The 21,328-nt window shown below is 44.2% G+C and overlaps 1 protein-coding gene across 5 annotated transcripts; it reads right to left on the bottom strand.

Annotated features, from left to right (window-relative positions):
* Positions 1-4,524: 4,524 nt before the first annotated feature.
* On the bottom strand, positions 4,525-12,395 carry HAUS4 (HAUS augmin like complex subunit 4). Of its 5 annotated transcripts, XM_068547764.1 has the most exons (11): positions 12,215-12,395; positions 11,035-11,166; positions 10,450-10,534; positions 8,833-8,968; positions 8,611-8,742; positions 8,136-8,270; positions 6,894-6,990; positions 5,849-5,994; positions 5,575-5,705; positions 5,145-5,213; positions 4,525-4,993 (listed from the first exon to the last, which is right to left on the bottom strand). In XM_068547764.1, exons 2-11 carry the CDS (start codon positions 11,048-11,050, stop codon positions 4,810-4,812), a joined length of 1,131 nt encoding a protein of 376 aa, XP_068403865.1. In that variant the 5' UTR covers positions 11,051-11,166; positions 12,215-12,395; the 3' UTR covers positions 4,525-4,809. The 5 variants fall into 5 exon arrangements, with proteins under 5 accessions (XP_068403865.1, XP_068403874.1, XP_068403891.1 ...); XM_068547773.1 differs by lacking the exon at positions 11,035-11,166 and having other exon boundaries at positions 8,833-8,975; positions 12,215-12,393; XM_068547790.1 differs by lacking the exons at positions 11,035-11,166; positions 12,215-12,395 and adding an exon at positions 12,032-12,146 and having other exon boundaries at positions 8,833-8,975.
* Positions 12,396-21,328: the final 8,933 nt, after the last annotated feature.

The raw sequence follows: 21,328 nt of genomic DNA, 5'->3' as shown, positions 1-21,328 counted from the left end.
ATGAACTTATTTACAAAACAGAAATAGACCCACAGACATAGTAAACAAACTAATGGTTACCAAAGGGGAAAGGGAGAGGGGATAAATTAGGAGTTTGGGATTAACATATACACACAACTATAAATAAAATAGATAACCAACAAGGACCTACTGTATAGCACAGGGAACTATACTTAATATTTTGTAATAACCTATAGGGGAAAATAATCTGAAAAAGAATATATATATATGTGTATATATATATATGTGTGTGTGTATGTGTATATATATGTATATATGTATAACTGAATCACTGTGCTGTACACCTGAAAGTAACACGACATTGTAAATCAACTATACTTCAATAAAAAAATTATTTTTTAAAAAAAGCTCTTTTGGTTCTACGTTTGCCACTAGGGATTAAGTTCTGCGTTTATAAAATTGAGATCTAATCAAGATCATATTTAAATATCAAAGCAGTTGTGACTAACTAGAGCTCGGATACTACCTGACTCCATCTCGGCAAAGGATTATATTCAAGAAACATCCATGCTCAATAAAACCAAGTAATTTTTTTTTCTGATATCCTTCAGGAAAAGACCGATGATAGTCTCTCAGTTTTACTTTTTAATATGAGAAATATCTATAGATAAAACTTACATAAACAAAATCTCTTTGGCGTCCTTAAAAATAGTGGCAAGTAAAAGAGTCCTGAGACCAGAAAGACTGAGAACACCTGTTTTACAACCAGCTGCCCTCCAGGAGCCTCTGATGTTGTAGATAGGGTTAAACACACTGCCCAGTGGGGTAATGAAATTCAAGGCCTGCATGACAGGCACCTTAAAGAAGTTGTAACAAAGGGCTGTGGATCGGATTCCCTGGTGGCACAGTGGTTGGGAGTCTGCCTGCCGGTGCGGGGGAACACGGGTTCGAGCCCTGGTCTGAGAGGATCCCGCATGCCGCCGAGCGGCTGGGCCCATGAGCCACGATTGCTGAGCCTGCGCTCCGCGGCAAGAGAGGCCGCGATGGTGAGGGGCCCGCGCACCGCGATGAAGAGTGGTCCCCACTTGCCGCAACTGGAGAAGGCCCTCGCACAGAGACAAAGACCCAACACAGCCAAAAATAAATAAATAATAAATAAAACAAACAAAAAAACCCAAAATTCTTTATTTAAAAAAGAAAGTGCTGTGGGTATTAAATGACAGTGAGACCTTTTCTAGCTGGAATGATCATGGGGAAGCAGAACTTGAGGTGGGCCTCCAAGATGATAGGATTTTATGAGCAGAAGAGTTCTTGCCAGGTGGACAGAACCATAACAAGCACAGGAAAGCATGAAAGGCTGAGTAAGCCCACTGCAGGGCGGCTTAGGGTGAGTAGAAGGTGTGCGGGGTGGGAAAAGGTTGGAAAGTCGAGCTGCACTGTGAGGGCTTGAATTCCCAGCTAAGCCATGTGGACTGTGTTTGGTATGCAGTGGGGACACCTGACATGTTTTGAACAGAGAAATGACGTGAAGTGAAAATTACAAACTACCTGGGAAAAACAAATCAGAATTATCATAAAAATTGGCCTGGCAGTGGTGTATAAGATGAGAGGAGGGGCAGTTAGGGCAATTTGCAGGGACCCAAAATGAGGACCTGAGTAAGGTGGGGCAGTGGCAGGGGAAGGATGCCCATTGGCCATGCTGACTGGTCTCACAAGGTGGCAGGACATTGGGGAGGTCTTCTGGTTCAGGGCCTGGCTCCAGCTTGGTGGGTCCAGAGCCTCTGGAGAGCCCTGATCTTGTTCTTTGGATAACCCTTTTCTAAACTCTGGGCTAATCATTTACGTTTGGTTACACATTCTTCAGCCAGGCTTAGTACATTTAGGTCTTTCTACATTTCAGTTGTATTTTTCTGAGACCAGGCCTTACTTAGCCACTTTGGCTGGACCTCAGCCACTTGAATATAACTATCTTTTAGGGAAAATTCTTTCTACAGATTGCTAACCTCGCTCATGATGAGTTAACACCTATATTTTCACTATCTCAAGGTATAAGGAGAACTGCCAGTTCCCTTAACAAAACCTAGACCAGGGACTTTCCTGGTGGCGCAGTGGATAAGACTCTGTGCTCCCAATGCAGGGGGCCCAGGTCCTGATCAGGGAACTAGATCCCACATGCATGCCACAACTAAGAGTTTGTATGCGACAACTAAGGATCTCGCTTTCCGCAGCTAAGACCTGGTGCAACCAAATAAATAAATAAACTTTAAAAAAAACAAAAAAAACAAACCTAGTCCAGATCCTTTAGGATGGGTATTGTGGAGAGACTCTTTATGGGGTGAGGGGCCCTCCAGGGGGCGCCGGGTTCCCCTTTTTGTGATGGCTGAGGGAGAATGAAGGCAAGGTCACTCCCTTGAGACCTGGATATTCACCCCTCCTTGAAAGCCTGGAGGGGACAGATTTTGCTTGTCTGAGAGCGCCCTAGTTTCCTTCCAGAGAGCGATCCTATGCCAAGTTCTGGAGGTGATATACTTTGCCTCTCATTATGGAGGAAGAATCAACAAGACTTGGTTCTTTTTTTTTTTCGGCCGGGCTGCGGGGCTTGCAGGGATCTTAGTTCCCTGACCAGGGATCGGGAACCCTGGCCTGGCAGTGAAAGTGCCAATTCCTAACCATTGGACTGCCAGGGAATTCCCAGCAAGACTTGGTTCTTGATCAGATGTGGTAAAAGGTAAGTGAAGAGAGAGAGGAGTGTGAAAGAATGAATGAGAGACAGTAAAGGCAAATCTTTTCTGAAAAATGTGAGGAGGGGGCAGCTGAGGTCCAAGATGCTAACCCTCAGCTCTCGCTCAACCCCTCTGCTTGCCCTCCAAGGCCCCTTCTCATCTCCACAATAGACAAATTTACTACTGCGAACCTTCCATCTCCAGGCAGTGTGAAGAAGGAAAGGACCAAGACACACCACCGTAGTGCTCTCTTCAGGTGCACTGAACACTCTTTGTAAAGAAAAGGGAACCCTCCTACACTGTTGGTGGGAATGTAAATTGGTGCAGCCACTGGAGGACAGTATGGAGGTTCCTTAAAAAACTAAAAATAGAGTTACCATATGATCCAGCAATCCCATTCCTGGGCATATACCCGGAAAAGACGAAAACTTTAATTAGAAAAGATACATGCACCCCAATGTTCATTGCAACACTATTTATAATAGCCAAGATGTGGAAGCAACCTAAATGTCTTTTATCCATTGACAGATGAATGGATAAAGAAGGTGTGGTATATATATATATATATATATATATATATATATACACAATGGAATACTACTCAGCCATAAAAAAGAATGAAATAATGCCATTTGCAGCAACAATGGATGGACCTAGAGATTATCGTACTAAGTGAAGTAAGTCGGAAAGAGAAAGACAAATATCACATGATATCACTTATATGTGGAATCTAAAAAAATTATACAAATGAACTTATTCATAAAACAGAGACAGACTTACAGACATAGAAAACAGTCTTATGGTTACCAAAGGGAAAAGGGGAGGGAGGGAGGGATAAATTAGGGGTTTGGAATTAACAGATACACACCACTATATATGTAAAATAGATAAACAACAAGGACCTACTGTATAGTGCAGGGAACCATCATTATTTGATCTTAGCAAAAGAGCACCCTGAGACAGTCTCCCTGGAAAGTGGTTTGAGAAGCTGGGTAGGCCCTTCTAAATAAGGGTGTCGGTCTTGTGCTTGTTTGCAGTCCCTGACTTTGACACCAGCCAGGGCCCTGCCTTTTTCTAAGCTAAATAGACCGTGGAACTTGGTTCCTCAGGGTGATCTCCTCCCACCCTCTGCTCTCAGAGAAAGAAGTAACCCTCAAACCACACCAGAGGGAAGCAGGAACACAAATGCCTTGTGTCCTTTCCTGTAACCGAGCTGGATGCCCTGCTACTTTATCATACCCGCCCCACTGAGAGCCACAATGACAGAATAGTTCCCTATCCATCTGAGCATCTAGCACTCCTCTGGAGACTATAGTTCTTCAAGAGCAAGACCAGTTTTAATCCACTTCTGCTAAGAATGAAGCCTCTAAGACTCCACATGGGACTTCCCTGGTGGCGCAGTGGTTAAGAATCCACCTGCCAATGCAGGGGGCACCGGTTCAAGCCCTGGTCTGGGAAGATCCCGCATGCTGCAGAGCAACTAAGCCCATGTGCCACAACTACTGAAGCCCGCGTGCCTAGAGCCCGTGCTCCACGACAAGAGAAGCCACCGCTATGAGAAGCCCGCTCACCGCAACTAGAGAAAGACCGAGCACAGCAACGAAGACCCAACACAGCCAAAAATAAATAAATTAATTAATTAAAAAAAAAAAAAAGACTCCACGTGGGTGGGCTGGCCCTTCAACCTTCCCCCTTTGAGTAAGCATTACGGATCCATCTCTATTTGGATCCACTCAGTTTCCCTCCTTATCTATATAGCCTTTTTTTTTTTTTTTTTCCATATAGCCTTTGATATTCTTTTTTTATCTTTGCCCAAAGGAAAATGACTAAAATCCTCAGATACAACATTATCACTTTATTCAGGAGATAATCAAGTACGATACAGGGCTGACACTGACAAACAGCTGTACAGAAAATTATACAAATCTGCTACATTTGCTAGAAGAGACTCTCATTGTAAACAAGGAAGAAAAACCAGGAGGGTGCCTAAAGGACTGCAGTGTTTTGAGCAAGTGTCCCCACGCTCCCTTGAGTGAAGGTGGGCTCAGGTGGTGGTGGCCCTTTCAGCAGGAAGAGGAGGAGGCAGCCCCTATGCAGAAGCTGAGCCTCCTGGCCCTGCCCACACTCAGCGGCAGGCCTTGCTGAACTCCTGGAGGGCCCAGCGCTTGTTCTCAGTTGCCTGCTTGAGTTGGGTGTACTCTTTCACCAGCCTGTCAAACTCCTCCCCGAGGACCTCATAGGTGTTCAGGACCTGTCGGGACTTCTCCATGTCCTGCTCTTGTAGGTGAATGGCCCCCTCCAAACGGTCCCTAAAAGCCCAGGCACAGAAGATACAATATAAGGATCTGGTTCCTCAGAAAGTACACGAGAATGAGAAGGCACTAAAATGAATGAGTCTGGAGGGTGGAGGGTATGGGGACAAGGTCTGAATAGTTGCGTCAGGCTCTTGGGAGTTCTCACCTAATGAGACGATGAACTTCCACTTTCTCATCAGTGTAAGTGTCAGACAAAATCTTTAGCTCTTCCATCCTGACCGAGGGAAGAAAGAAATGTCAAGCTGAGGATCCCTGACAGCAGCAGACTTAGGAATGGGACACAGGACCTGCCAATGGTCAAGGTCCTGTGTTGAGCAGTGACAGGATAAACAAGGTCATTCCAAATTCCTGAGCAGTTTAGCTCACAATAAACCACCTATTTCAGAGGGCTTTAAAATAAAAGACCCAAGAATGTTGACAGCTTTAGAGTAATCCAAAGGCTAATACTGCTATGTGACATTTACTGAACACCCACAGGGTGCCAGGCATGATGGAGACGAAAGAGATGAGGGCGAGGGTTGGAGGGGGTGGTGTATGAGATGGAGTCCCTCAGATCCGCAGCGGTCACAGCTCACCGCAGCTTAAGGATCATGGCGCTGCACTTGATCTCCAGGTACTGGGCATTGATACGGTCCAGCTCAGACTGAGTCTTCAGCCGGTGCTCCTGAAGAAGTCTCTGCAGCAAGGCCAGGCAGCGGAGAAGCACCTGAGCACCCGGGAGGCAGGAGCAAGAGGGCGGCCACGAAAGAGGGTAGAAAAGAAAGCAGATCAGAAGTCCCTGGCTTCCCCAGAGGGGCCCCTGGGGTCAGGGTAAAAATGAAAGGAGGCCATCCCACTGCCCTGCCAAACCTGGGAGTAGGTGGCACTCTTCTTCTCCAGGAGCACCATCTGCTCCTTCTGCTGGCTCCTGGCATCCTGGCACTGCTGCTTCTCACCCACCAGGACCTCTGCGAGGTTCCATACCTTTGCCGCCTTCAGGGTTTCACTGTCTGAATCTGGGCAGAGACAGAGCGCTGGATAGGAAAACCCTAATTGCTCCTGCCCTTTGAAGGCCATGTTTCAGTGCCCCTATCCGATATCTAACCCTACAAATTCTGTCTTCCTCTAGCTTTTCTTCTGATGGCCTGGTAAAAACAGCCCAGTTCTCATCAAGTTCTCTCCATTCTTACTTTGAATTCCAGATTTGGCCCTTAATTCTTTTTTATTAATCTTTTTTAAAAAATAATTTATTTATTTATTTATTTTTGGCTGTGTTGGGTCTTTTTTTTTTAATTTATTTATTTTATTTATTATTTTTGGCCGCATTGGGTCTTCATTGCTGTGCGTGGGCTTTCTCTAGTTGCGGGGAGCGGGGGCTACTCTTCATTGCGGTGGCCTCTCCTGTTGCGGAGCACGGGCTCTAGGCACGTGGGCTTCAGTAGTCGTGGTGCACGGGTTCTAGAGCACAGGCTCGGTAGTTGTGGGGCGCGGGCATAGTTGCTCCACGGCATGTGGGACCTTCCCGGACCAGGGCTCAAACCCGTGTCCCCTGCATTGGCAGGTGGATTCTTAACCACTGCGCCACCAGGGAAGCCCTGGGCCTTAACTCTTTAAGTCATAGAAATAAAGAAAAGGTCAACTCCTATTAACCTGAACTTTACTCCCTATTTCATTCTGATTCTCTTAAGAACGAACTATCCTTCCCTGCAGCAAAAGGACGCTGCCACCTTGCTGAATAAAAGAAGTCCGTACAAAATTTCTTGCTTTTATTCTACCAGCAAGGAAACAAACAAGTAAACATTTCCAACGCTTCTCAGCTTCTGGCCCAAATCTAAAATTCAAACACATTATGCTCAAAAGAGAAGACCAGGAGCCCTGAAGGCCAGCCATGAACAGAACACAAGCCAGCACGCACCTGAACTGGGATTGTGGTAGCAGAGCAGAGTGAAACATTTCTTCTTGAGCTGCTCCTCCACTTCAAGCAGGAGCCGGGCTCTCATCCACACAAAATCCTACAGCCACAGAAGTGAAAAGAGAGATGCAGACAGACTGTTGGAACTAGAAAGATCCAGTCAATGAATATGTGATGATTAACAATCTCAGTGATAACCAAAGAAAGTGCATCAAGAGACATCAGGGAGATTAATTTTTGACCTATCAAATTAGCAAAGAATACAGTGACTGTCAAGACCCCATGTTGATGAAAATGTGGGGACCTAGGTGCACTGGGAGCTCCTCTCTGGACAGCAGTTTGGCAATTTGTACCAGTGTGTTCTATGTGTGTAGCCTGTGACCTGGTGATCCCACTTCAAGCACTAACCTCGGAAAATAATCATACAAAGACACGTATGAACTAGCATGTTCCTGTCAGTGTGGTTTCTACCAGCACAAATGTGGAAATAACCTTAAATTAATATCCATCAATAAGGTTAAGCAAATCATGCTACATCCATATAATGGAATCCTATCTGGAATTTAAACTGATGATATAATAAGGACTCTGAGCACTAACTATGTGCCTGGACACTGCTGAGTGCCTTAGGAAGGTGGGAGGGATAAATCAGGAGGTTGGGACTAACAATATACACACTACTATATATAAAATAGATAACCAACAAGGACCTACTGTATAGCACAGGAAACTCTACTCAATATTTTATAATAACCTATAAGGGAAAAGAATCTGAAAAAGAATAGATATAAATATACATATAACTGAATCACTTTGCTGTACACCTGAAACTAACACAATATTGTAAATCAACTACACTTCAATAAAAAAAAAAAAAAGAGTGTTTTAGGAGGTATCATCTTATTTACAGTTATTTGAAAAGTAATATATTTACCTGAAAATAATCATATACTTGAAAAAAGTCCAAAATATATTGTGAAAACAGATTATACTCTCTATACAGGTATGGAAGGTATAATACTATTTATGTCAAGCTGTACATAATAATACTGCATTTATTTCTAGGTTTAGTATTTCAGCTTTTACTTTCTTCCTTGTAATGTCTTTCTTATTTACTAGAGTTTGACCACCACGAACATGTTTCATTTTTATAGAAACAATAAAGCTTAACCAAAAAATGTTTAAATATATGGGAGAAATTAAGCCATTTCCCTTCTTTGGTCCCAATATCTGCTCCCCGCCAACCTCTGAGGGTGGCATGAGCTCCAGAAGGTCCACCTTCTCCAGCCCAAGCAGTGGGGGCACCTCCCTCTCCTGGCTGGGACCTAAGAGCTGTGTCAGCTCAGTCACGAGCAGCCGCTGTTCCAGGGTCTCATGAAACTGAGAGAGAGAATAAAAAACAAAAAGAAGTTACTATAAAACTTCTCCCACTCCACCTCCTCCATCCTCACAAACCAGTTTTTCACACATCTTCAAAGTCCTCAAACGTGTCATCCCCTTCGGATAACTTCCCAGCTGCCAGTACTTTCTCCTGTCAATCCTTCTTTTCAAAACCCTGACAACACACCCACCTCTCCCCCATAACTACAGTCCCTTTCTTTCTTGATAACCATTACTCAAAGCTCCTATTTCCCCCAGATCATAGAATCAGTTGAAGCCATAGCTGGCCTGGTCATTCCTACAGCTGGTACCAACGCCTACTTCATCTCTCCTGCCTCACCTTTTTGTCCTCAGAAGTTAAATTTCCGTCTTGAGTCTTCACATAGTAGTCCACAAGCAGCTCTTGAATGACTCTCTGTAAAATTTCAGACCTTAACCACGTTGTCTTATGCAATCGAACTTCCTTCCACGCCTAGAAAACCAAAAAAATCCCAGGTAGGAACCCCTCTTTCTCAGAAGATATTTCCTTCCTCCCTATTGGCCCTTCTCCCAGGGCCCTTACCTGAGCCTGCTCCTTTGCCAGTGTGAGGCTTAAGCCACTCTCGTCCATGTGTTGTGAGAGACTCAGCAGCAGTTTGCTGAAGTGTGGGTTCTGTAATAGGTCCTCTTCACTCAGGTTACAAGGAGGGAGCTGTTTGCTGCACACTTAAAGGGATGTCCCCCATAGGGACCAAAAAGCAAAGACAGTATGGACTCAATTTATATAACTGAGCATAACTCTTAGCTTAATACTCAATTCCAAAAAACCCCTAGGTTTTTGGTAGGGAAGTTTTCTAAATCGAATGAAAATTTTAAGAAAATCAAAAAATAGGGAATTCCCTGGCGGTCCAGTGGTAAGGACCCTGTGCTTTCACTGCCGAGGGTCCGGGGTTCAATCCCTGGTCAAGGAACTAAGATCCCACAAGCCCTGTGGCGTGGCCAAAAAAAGAAAGAAAGAAAGAAAAAAATCCACAAATAAACTAGAGGCAATACTCAAAGTAACAAGTATTTATATTATATACAAGGACATTAATCAAGAATTAGGGAATGAGTCTTAAAAAAACTAAGATCTTAGAAAATGGAAATGCAGTTGGAAAATATTAGACAAAGAGAATCAAGAATAAGGGACTCGTTGGTATACCACAGTACCTAAAATGCCTCATTCACACAGAATACCTAGAGCTCTTGAGGAAGGAAAAAAAAAAACACATGTAAAGTTCCCTTTTTGTATGTGATCTCTAGTCGCTTAAGCAAGACTGAGAGAAGGTATATTCTTAACAGTAAATAAAAAATTTAACTAACCAAATTCTCCTTATTGTAAATAGACTGAGTAACCCATGTGGATGCAGAACAGCATATGCATGAGAAAAAGTGCGAGAAGTCAGGATCCACTGCTTATTCCATATGCTCAAAGGGCTTTTTTTCCATCTCTTTTCCCACGTGCTTTCTGCTGAGGTCTTCTGTTTTACTCCCACTTACCAAACACTTACATTTTCATTCTTTGGACCATCATACCAGAGTCCTTTTAGAGAATAAGAAATCTCTCTTTTTTTTCCCCCAAGGCATTGAAAGATCACTATGGAAATGGTCAAAATACAGAAGATTCAAGTTTTTGAAGGATTCAAGAAAGGATTTGAGATATGCAAAGAATTCAAGATATGGAAGGATCTGAGATTTTGGAGGACAAGATATGAGAAAATTCAAGACACAGGTAGGAAGGTAGCTTTCAGAAGTTCACTGGCCACCCTCATCTTCAGGATATGCTTGCTAACTCAGCATGGGAGCATCTTGAAATTTTAGTCTACTGCACTAGCAGGTACAGAACAGGAGTCAGTATAATCTGTCTGCCAATAAGAGAGTGTTTAAGAATCTTCAAGTATTCTAGTTTCCCTAGAAAGTTAGGCTTCTGTGCGAGAAACCATACTGGTGAACATTATAAATCCTTTTTTTATTTTTTTGGCAACGTCGCATGGCACCTCAGTTCCCCAACCAGGGGATGAACCCAGGCCATGGCAGTGAAAGCGCCGAATCCTAACCACTGGACCACCAGGGAATTCCCCCTTTTTATTACAGAAGACAAGACCCTAGATAAGACCTCTGTGGATAAGTCCTCAAACCTCTTGCAAATGGCTACCCTTACCTTGTTGGAGTATTTCCATCCCTTCTCCAGATGAACAGAAATCCCCGGATGCCATCTGCTTTTCTTGTGATTCTTATCTGTCCAACTGAGTAAAAGAAACAAAAAGATAAATAAACTGGCTTAGCTGCTCGAGAGAGACAACTACCTTGGGTTCAAATTTCTGTCATCTACAAGCAGGGGAGGAGAAACACCTCTTACAGGGCGGGGACTATGTCACACATCCTGGGTCCTGTCTGAAAAGGAGCCTCCTTGGGAAAGAAAACTTTCCAATTCACTAGTTTAAACGGGAGGATGGCCCCCTCCCCCCACCATTATGTCTAAGGTCAAAACTGAGCTGCTGCTTTCTAGTTATGAGTGAACTGGGAAAAGGGGGAAAAAAATCCAGGTCTGCTTTTTTCTCCAGTCAAATAACTCAGCTATCAAATTCCACAATAGTTTCTTGTGCTTCTTTAACTTGTCCTTTCATCTGAGATCTGTTGGTAGCTTTTGATCATTAACTCTAGAAACATCCCTCAGGAGTGACGAATCATTCCACACTTGAACAAAAGCAACTGGTTTTCACATAACAGCGTTAGTAAAGAGCACCTGGAGGAAAGAGCATGACAAGAAGACTGACAGGGAGGTCAGGGCCAGAAGAGGAACCCAAAGGTGTATTAATGCGTCTGAGGCCGGGAGGACGACGTGAGCCGTCGGTGTTTTGCCAGAACACGGAGTACACTGAAAAGAATGACATCAACACAAAAGGGCAGTAAAGATGGGCACAGTTTGGACTCTGTGGAGACAAAATTTTTCCCTTGACATGACTTCCCATTTTTTTCTTTCTTTGCTCCACCCCCTCCTCTCTGCAAAGTATCAAACTCCAAAGGGAAGCTGAGCCTCCCAAAGCAGAACAGACATAGGTTACTATGATTTAACACTTCATGTTCACAGAACATTTGGTTTACTCCCTGGTTTTATGAGTAACATCAAAGTAACTACTCATTTGTGTTGTAACATGGTCTAGAGGGGGACGTAGCTGAGGTATCAGAATGCTAAGACTTAATTTGCGGCTCAGCCGTTGCTTCTGTGCGAATTTAAAGGAATTGCTTTTTTGTGCCAAACTTTTTCCCACCTGCAAAACTGAGATAACGATTCCTGCCTTGGATGAGACATTAAGAATTAATAACACAATCGACTTGTCAACAAAAGCCACTACTTAGTTAAGCTCAGTGTTTTAGCATTCTGTTTATCACGGATCTAAGCCTGCAAATAAATTTTGCAGGGAAACTTCGCCCACGGAAATGAGGACCAATCCAAATTTCAAAAAAGTCAGCTGTTCTTCCCTCCCTAGGGGAAGTGCCCACTTGGGGTTTTTTAGGGTGCTGTCCTTTACCCTTTTAAAGTGCTACAGGGCGTGAACGGTGGCGGCAATCAGGCTCGATTCTCCACCCTTTGCACTCAGACGTGTTAAAACGGTGATACAAGGACCGAAGCATTTAAATGTTCTGACTCAGGCGTCTTTTAAATTCTTAGAGCTGTCTTTACACGCTGCACTGAACGTTAAATTGATTTTACAGGTATTTTCACAAGATGTGACCCTTACAGGGCCCGAGATGAATCAAAATGCGGAGCGGGCTCTCCAGCGCCTACTTTCCTTCCGTCTGGGCAGTCAAGGATTCCCAAGGCCGAGGGCGGTCTCGGCGACCGGATACCGGGGACTGGCCAGCTTGACCCTCCCAGCGCTCCTCCTCCCCGCAGCGCCGCCCGCCGACCCTCCGGAGCAAACCTGCACAGCGTGGGCAGCTGAAGCTCCCGAGGCAGTGCCGAGGGGGCTGGGGCGGGCAGGCCGGCGGCGGCAACACCCGGCCCCCGGCCGCGCCCGGGCTCCGGAAGCTCTCCCTCGGGCCGGGCGCAGGGGCTGCGGGAAGCTAGGCCCCGGAGGACCGCGCGGGGAGGTCGGGGGAAGGGAAAAGGCCGAAAGCGCACCGGAGGCAGTGGTAGGGGGCGGGGCCCCGCTCGAGGCGGGAACGCAGGCTCCGCCCCCCGCCTCGCTCGCGCCCTTAGACCCCAACGGCCGGAAGACTGGGTGTTCGGAATCCGGGCTGGGAAAGGGAGACGTCGTAGGCAGACTTCTTTGCCCTTTCTCCTGGGTACCTTCCCCCATGTTGAGGGCAAACGTTGAGAAGATGGTAGTAATTGCCAGCTTCTACTGAGGGCCCACGATGAGTCAGACTACGCCAAGCGTTTTACTTGCCTTGCCCCGCCCCGTTTAGTTCTTACAGTGTCCTGCGAGGAAGTCAGTATCATACCCATTTTACAGAGGGGAAGACTAAAGCGCAAAGAGGTTATGTGGCTTGCTCAAGGTCGCGGCTTGCAGAGGGTAAACCTGACCCAAGGGCCCTCTGAACCTTCCCAGACCTGCCGCCCACCCCGACCCTGTCTGCAAGTCTCCTGGGTCAGGCGCTCCCAGCCCTGCCCCTTGGGTGGGCTTCCCATCCAATTTCCTCCCCCAGGCTCCTCCTCTGCCCTCTCCTTTACCTCTCATCCTTCACTAAAACCCCTGTCTTCTGTTTTTAGACTATGTGGACATTTATTGTTTGCTTAACCAGAAGTCTGGAGCTGGGGGTCCTAAGGCTTCTTAGCAGCTCCCTGGTATCAAGGTTGTTTGCAATTCTCTTCGCAGTCCCCTCGTGGTCAAAAGGTGGCTTCAGAAGTTCAAGGAGTACATCCTCTCAACAGCATCCCAAGCAAGAAGGAAGGGGAAGAGCCTTCTTCCTGTAACAGTCAGGGAAGAAAATCTTTCCCAGAACCACCCAGCAGACTTTCCCATATGTCTTATTGCCAGGTTGGGTCACCTGCCCACCCCTAGACCAGTGAGCTGGATGTCTTACATTTGCCCCCCAGATCCACCTTCTGTTCTTCAACCTATGTAGAAGGTAAGGACTACCTCAGGACTTCAGGGTTCCCATATTCCCTGACTGGTATCAGCCAATGGGGGATCCCAGCAGGAGGTGGGAGGGAGAGAAGACAGTGATGGGAGGAGGAGGACAATTCCCCTGACTTCCTCTCTGGCCTTGACCTCAGGCTGGCTATGGACTTTGACCAAAGGTCATTGCTCTTCTCAGGGGGGTCTCCCCACCTCTCTCTGTCTTAACCCTCACCCACCCTTTTTTCAAAGTCGACTGGAATTAGGTGAATTATTTTTAAAATATTTGATGTTAAGTAAATTGCACCAAGGTTATGAAATCTCTTGCATCAGAGAAGCAGATAGTCTGGGGTAGAGGGAAAAGAATCTCAGGGCTAGATGTGCTGGGTGGCAGAGAGTTTAACCTTTTCTTTTGGTACCAACTAGAGAATTCTGCTAGCAATACATAGGGAAATAGGGTGATCCCGTGCAGAAATTTTTTACCCCTGGTCATCTTGTCAACTTCCACCTTTCATGCTTAATGTTAAAGTGCTGTCATTTTCTAAGGCTTTTAAAGATCATTTATGCTTCCTCAGTTCTGTAGTGCAGCGTCATTAAATATCAGGCATAATGTCCCTAACAAACAGCACTTGGAACAAAATAGCAAGCGTGCTTTGGTGACTCAGAGCTGATCAGAAATCTACTGAAATTTCATGTCTCATAGTTGCCAAATTTTCTAAAATGGTACTACAAAGCTTTGGCTAAGCAGCTCTAAAGTACTGGGGAAATGAGGAGGTGAAGGGTACAGAGGCCTGTCTTCAGGTAGGAGGGCAGAGGGGAGAGCCTTGGGAAGCCTTGAATTGGATCAAACCTTCACATGCAATTATCTGTTCCATCTCTGTCTCTAACAAACTGTGTGACCTTGGGTTTCCGGTTCCTTATCTGTCAAAAGGAAGAACTAACATATTTCTAGCTCCTCCAATCTCACAGTGTTGATGTAATGATCAAATGAGATAACGGCTGAGATAATGCTTTGGAAAGACTATCAAAGTGAGGTGTTTTACAACTGACACTTATTAAGCACTTATTAAGTGCCTTGGGAGAGACACAAAGATAAATAGGACTCAGTCCCTGCCCTGAAGAAGTTCATAATCTAGTTCAGAAGATAAAACATACATATGAAAAGCAAACAGTACATGGCAGCAAAAAGGTGTCAAAAGAGCAGTTTAGATTATAAATACCAGAGAAACTTGAAGAAGGTACAGAACTCTTTCTGCAGGAATGGATAGGGAAGACTCTGAAATAAATCTTCTCTTAGCTGGGCCTGAAAGGAGAGGAAATTTGGATCATTTCGAATGGAGGAAACTTCCCAGCAAGTGGAGGCAGAGACAAGGAGTCCAAGCTGCATTCTGGGTCCAAGAGGAGACCAGACCAGGTGAAGTGAAAGACTTCACAGGCCAGTTCTACTTAAGACGAGAAAGTTGAGCCTATAGACCATCCTGGCAGCTAAGACTGCAGCAGAATACCGAAAAAGGATCTTACAATTGACACCATCTGGTGTCCTTGAGCAAGAAAGAATTGCAAGAGAGGCCCTAGAATTCATTCTCTTTCTCTCTCCCCATCCCTCCCTCCCTCTCTATCTCTTTGCTCTGGATTTTTTAAAAAACAGCTTTATTAAGGTATTTTGGCATCCAATATTTAAAGTGTACTGCTCATTAAGTTTTGACATAACTATACTTTTGTGAAACCATCACCGCAATCAACATTGTAAACATAGGCATCATTCCCTAAGTGATTACTTGTGCCCCTTTGTAATTCCTCTCTCGGGCCCCTTGCAACCACTGATCTGCTTTCTGTCACTGTGGATTAGTTTGCACTTTCTAGAATTTTATATAAATGGAATCAAATAAAGATGTACTCTTTTTTGTCTGGCTTATTTTACTCAGAATAGTGAATTTTGAGTTTTATCCATGTTGTTGCTACTCTCAATAATTCATTTTTTTTAGTTCATGTTTTTATTGTTGAGAAGTGCTACAGAATCCTCTTTAAAACCTTAATTTTGGGGGGTTTGTATTTAAGGAGGTGCTTCCTCCATGACCCCAAGGTACCTATCTCAGTGCTTGGCATACAGAGGCACTTATTTGTTGAAAGGATGAATTTTTGACCACCCCACAGTGCTAATACCTTATATAGTTTTGTTTGTTCCGTGGGATGCTTGGCCTTTATAGGCCTGTCTCTTCATCACTGTTGTTCATCTCACCTTCTGCTATACCATATGCACAATACAATCGCTCACTTCTTAAATGTTCTTTAATGATAAAACCATGAACATGCTCAAGTATTCCTGAGCTAGACTCTGGTGGAGGAGGGGGTGTTAGGGGGGAGGTGGAGAAAGATAAATTAGGCATAACTCCTGTTCACAATCTAGCTCTACCTTCTTGAAGACATTGCTCTTGACTGAGTATTCAAAAAAATATTCAAAAACATATTCACATATGTTTTAACGATAATAAATGTAAATGGGAGTCTGAGAAAAAGTCTACTTAGCCTTTCAGACTTGGGCCATTCCTTTGCTGCATTGTTTAGAATTGCAGAGAAGAATGGAGATTTGCTGAGAATATTGCAGGGACTCTGCCTCCCATACCCTAGCCAGGAAACAAAACGCTGCTCCAAAGATAGAGATTTCGGGTGAGCATTTAGGATTCTACTTACCAAACTAATGGAAAGTTTTGAGTAGAATATTTTCTCCCACTGAAAATTTGGGCTTATATAACCCGTTTCAAAGCTAGGACATTAAAATAGCCATTGAATTATGGAACCATGCTTAACTAAGCAATTGTCTAGAAAAAAAATTTTTTAAAGCCATACCACTTTGGGGAATTCCCTGGTGGCCTAGTGGTTAGGATTCAGTGGTTTCACTGTGGAGGCCCGGGTTCGATCCCTGGTTGGGGAACCGTCCCACATGCCATGCAGCGTGACCAAAATACAAAAATAAATAAATAAAAATTAACAAACAAACAAACAAAGCCATACCACTTTGAAAGTACCTGAAGACAAGTAGCAGGAATATATTATGGTATTATGGACTCAGAAGCTAGTTTCAGGAATAAAAATTATTACAGGCAGTCAAGAGATTTCAGAATTATTTTCAAGGGTGTTCACTGGAAAATGAAGTTATTCAGAGCCACAACTATTGATGATTAAGCTAGAAAATTTCATGCCCATTGTAAGTACATGATTTAAGGAGAAAACAGGTGGATAAAGAAAATATGTAATCAACCTATGACATCAAATGAAAATTTTAGAACAAATGTTCATAATGTGCCACTTTTGCAAATGCTTAACCCTTCCAAGGGGCTTTCAAACCCAGCGCTGTGGCTTCAAGGGTGGCCTGACTGTTCATGGAAACTTGTTATACAAACTGGAATGAGCCTGGTTTTACTGAGAATCTGTTGTGAGCTAGGATATAAACAAGGCCTGATAGGAAATTTTGGATCTCAAAGAAAAGCTGAGAAGTTTGGCTCAAAAAATGGGACAGATTGAAACCATTTTTAACACAGGGATATGAAACAGTTAAAGGAAATTGACTCAGAAGAAGATTCATATCATTTTGAAAAGCTAGACATGAAGCACAACGTGTTCAGTTCTTGTTATAACCGACCGAGTGTGGTGCTGTAATGCGCAAACACATACCAGGCTGATAAAGTATTTCCCTGGGCTTTAAACTGACGATGACACTGTCTCATACTGAGCTGCATGTGGAAGAGATTTTCTCCTTTAAAAATTGTGTCAGAGCCAGTGGGAGAAATAGACCTACCAAAGGGCATTTGGAGTTTCATGCTTGGGAAGAACATACACTGTAAATATTGAAACGCTTCCTATGATTAAGGTGTTATGCAAAAAAAAAAAAAAAAAAGCAAAACCTTGAGGAAGTTAGCAATTTAGTATACTTTCTATATTCCATTTACCAAAGAGAAATTTTGCCAAACTAATTTATAGTATTCAACCATGGTAGCTAAGTAGATTAAGTGTTACATCTGGGTTTCCCATGACTGGGTTGCTGTATAAAAACCCAGGCACAGATATTTCTGGAATGCATGCTTTTCTTGGGCAGCATTTCAAAACTAATTTATCGGTATTGTCAAATGATTAATAATGGGAGACTCTATGGATGGGGAGCCCTTGATCATCCAAATCAAGGGTTACTGACTCACAAGTCTATGGGAGGGCTTCCCTGGTGGCGCAGTGGTTGAGAATCCGCCTGCCAATGCAGGGGTCACGGGTTCAAGCCCTGGTCCGGGAAGATCCCACATGCTGCGGAGCAACTAAGACCGTGCACCACAACTACTGAGCCTGCGCTCTAGAGCCCGCGAGCCACAACTACTGAGCCCACGTGCTACAACTACTGAAGCCCGTGTGCCTAGAGCCCGTGCTCCACAACAAGAGAAGCCACAGCAATGAGAAGCCTGCACACTGCAACAAAGAGCAGCCCCGGCTCGCCGCAACTAGAGAAAGCCCGCGCACAGCAACGAAGACCCAACGCAGCCAAAAATAAATAAATTAATAAATAAATTTATTAAAAAAAATAAAGTCTATGGGAGCCAGGCAGGTAATTAATGTCTGACGGGCACAGACCAAAGAGTGGTGGAGACTGTGACAAACTAAGGAGAGAATACGTCAAGCAAAGGAGCAGCCATCACTCAGTTCTGACCAGTTGCTGCCATGTGGCAATGGAAGCCCGGGGTGACACATCTTCTGATTATTCAAGAAACCTTAGTAACCCAGCTCTTTGTATATAATATCCAGATTTTTATATGAAATCTCCTGAATTGTAAATGCTGGCAACCAGTTATTCATAATAGCTTATTATTATTACAGAGGAAGTACACATGCATCGTATAAAAACGGAAAATGTAGGCCAACAACAACAGAACATATTCCCACCACTCAGAGAACACCACTGTTAACACCTTAGTGCATATCCTTTCAGATCTTTTTTATTCATAAATATATAGACATTTTAAAAGCAAAATGATTATGGTTTTGGAACTGGTATTTTATTAATGATTTTGACCTTTCCATTTCAGTAAATTTTCACCCCATCATTTTCACCCAGGGAATTCCCTGTTCATATTAAAACATTTCCAGTTGACCACAAACATCTTTTGTAGCAATTTGTTTAAACTAACAGGGAATCCAGGACCATGCATCGGATTATTATTGTATACCTTAAGTCTCTTTCATAGCAGTTTTGGCTTAAAAAAAAAAATCATACTGACTTGCTGAAGAGAGCTGGCCAGTTGCCCTGCAGAATGCTTCACCTCCTAGATTTGTCCAGTTGCTTCCTCCTAGTGTCCATTAGTTCGTTTCTCTATCCCCAATATTTCCTGTAAACTGTAAGTTATAGCTAATACTTCTTTTGGGGTAGGGAGCAGCTAGAATATATGCTAGGTTGGGTTATGTATTTGCCTCATACCAGAACTGGCCTACTGGTAAGTGATACCAAGACTGTTTCCAGGAAATGAGTGATGACAGTCTGATCCCTCCAATATACAGTTACATTTTTGTCCTCAAGTTTGTAAACTGACAGTGTTACTTGGCGCTGTATGAATGTGCAGTTGTCTACCAATGATTTCACCTATGGTTTTTAACACCAATTAATAATCTTTGCTAGGATCAATAGTTTTATCAAAGTTCACAAAATGCCATTTTCCCAATTCTGTCATTCTTTCTACATCTATTAGCTGGCATTTTTTCCTTCTTCAACTAGGGTTCAAGTTAGTACTATAAAAAATAACTCCCGGTGGGCCAAACTCAATGCATCTGGGGACAGGATTTAGCCAGTGGGCTGCCACCTTCTGATCTACACTCTAAGCCAGACTGTTTCATCACTGTTTCATCACCTGTACCCTGCGCATTAGGTCTCGTTTGTAACACTCAATTTCTTTGCATTTGTTGACATGTTGCTTGTAATCTTCTCACCGCATTTTATGTGTGTATTTATCTCCCTGGCTGGACTGTGGCCTCCTCAAGGACAGGGACTCCCCTGCAGTATATTTCCTTTGTTTCCCCTAATGTGCTCTTAAAGGTACTTTGGTGATTGCTAATCCTAATTAACAAAAAAGCACTAATAAGAACCAAAAGTTTTCATTATTATCTCTCGTGTTCCCTGGCTTTCCCACTAAAACTTGCCCTAATTATCTGTCATAGTGAAGCACTTGTCTCATTTACAGTTTACTGATGCCCTGGGAGTCCCTGGGTGGGGGTAGTGGGGAGGGAAGAGGGGAAATAAGCTCTTTATTAGTCTTCAGAAGTTGGAAAGTCATTTTCCAGCTGTGTGACCTTGGGTAAGTCCCATCATCACTCAGAGTTTCTATTTCTTCATTCAGTAAAATGAGGTGACGGGGATATCTCTAAACGCACGCCTCGCTTGGCTGTAACTCTCTAGGATACATGCCTAACCAGTACCTTTTAGTAGATGTTCCTCCTAACCCATCTCTCCCTGCTCCCTTCACATGGGTCAACACTATCCTTTCTAAGAGGATAGTAGCTGAAATAATACCCACAGTGGACAGAATTTGCCTCTGACGACTTCCCGACCATCACAGTTAGACCAGTCTAATCTATATGTGCCAGGAATAGTCTGCTCAGATTTCCAAGGTCAAACCTTAGAACCTCCTTCCCAACGAGGGCCAAGCGTGGACAACAGGGCCCTCCACAAGCAATTGACACAGCAGAGGCCCAGGCTTAGGTCTTCCTTGCTGCAAGGGAGGAGAGGATGGAGAGGATTGAGATTGGTTAGACCCTTGCCCTTCTTGTGGAGTCTTGCCTTTAGGGTTCTGAATGCCCCTAGGCCAGCACTGGGGTATGGGTCCTTCTAAAAAAGAAAAGAAAAGAAATAAAAATGCTTCAACTCACTGCTTCTTCCCAATCCTTTTCTCGCAGTCCTGTTAGTCTCTTTTTATTCCCCCCTTTTTATTCCCTTCCATCTAGGTACAGTCTCAGGGACCTCATCCAAATGGCTTTCTGTGCCCTGAAACAGCTTTCTCTTATGTCCTTCTTGACTGAGGATGGTCTCCGGCCTGATTATAAATGGAGTCTTACCATTTCCGTGGCCTTGAGAGCTCCAGGGGGAAGGGGAAGCAGTCAAGTCTCTAAGAAGTAAGGCAGAGAACCCGCACCAGCCGGCTTAGTCACAAACCCCATTTGGGCCTGTAGCAAACAGGGCTGGCCAGAGCAAATAGCTCAAGTCTGCTGCGAAAGCCTGACCCCTGTCCGTGACTCTCATCTAAAGAGAAACAAAACGGATCCATAATTCTTCCATTTCCCCTTTCGCCGTCTCAGGCCTATTGGCTGTTGATGAAAATCAGGTGGCAAATTGGCCAAGCAAGGTCCACCTGTTGCTGTATCCTTGGCAGCATCCCATGAATCTTTCAATACCAACGGGAAATAGTAAATAGAACTGCTAAGGATGAGCAATCTCCCCGTGAACAGGAAGAAGGGAAGCTCTTGAGATGTGGGGTACACTTGGAACTTGCCAGCGATGCCGTGCAGCAGCTGGGTCTTCTCCTATGCCATGGCCTGCCTTCCCTGGGCCCGTCTTCATCAGATATTAGCACTTGTTTTTCCTCAGGAAGGAGAAAGTAGCCCCAGTGGCAAGGACAGAGTCTTGGGGACCCCTCAGGGTTAGGACAGATGAGCACAGACCTAGAAAGGAATCAGCCAGTCAGTGGCAGAGGGAGGCCAAAACCACAGTAAGAAACAAAGGGTCAGAGTGACAGAGTGGACAAGACCCCCAAGAGTAAAAGAACTGAAGGGATGGATGTAAGGCTACACGTGCTTGTCTGCATTTCCCAGACCTGGAGCAGCCTGGTGAGAGATTTTCCCAGTCACAGAGCCTTTGTATTCACTTATTTAATAACAATAGTTCAGAAGAAGCAATCCCAGCTGTAGAACACGTAATTTTGTTTCAGAACATTACCCTGCCCAAAAAAA

This window comes from Eschrichtius robustus, chromosome 1 (assembly GCF_028021215.1).
Source record: "Eschrichtius robustus isolate mEscRob2 chromosome 1, mEscRob2.pri, whole genome shotgun sequence".
NCBI lineage: Eukaryota > Metazoa > Chordata > Mammalia > Artiodactyla > Eschrichtiidae > Eschrichtius > Eschrichtius robustus.
The sequence above is the reverse complement of the archived record's forward strand: the minus strand, read 5'-3'. Positions and strand labels throughout refer to the sequence as shown.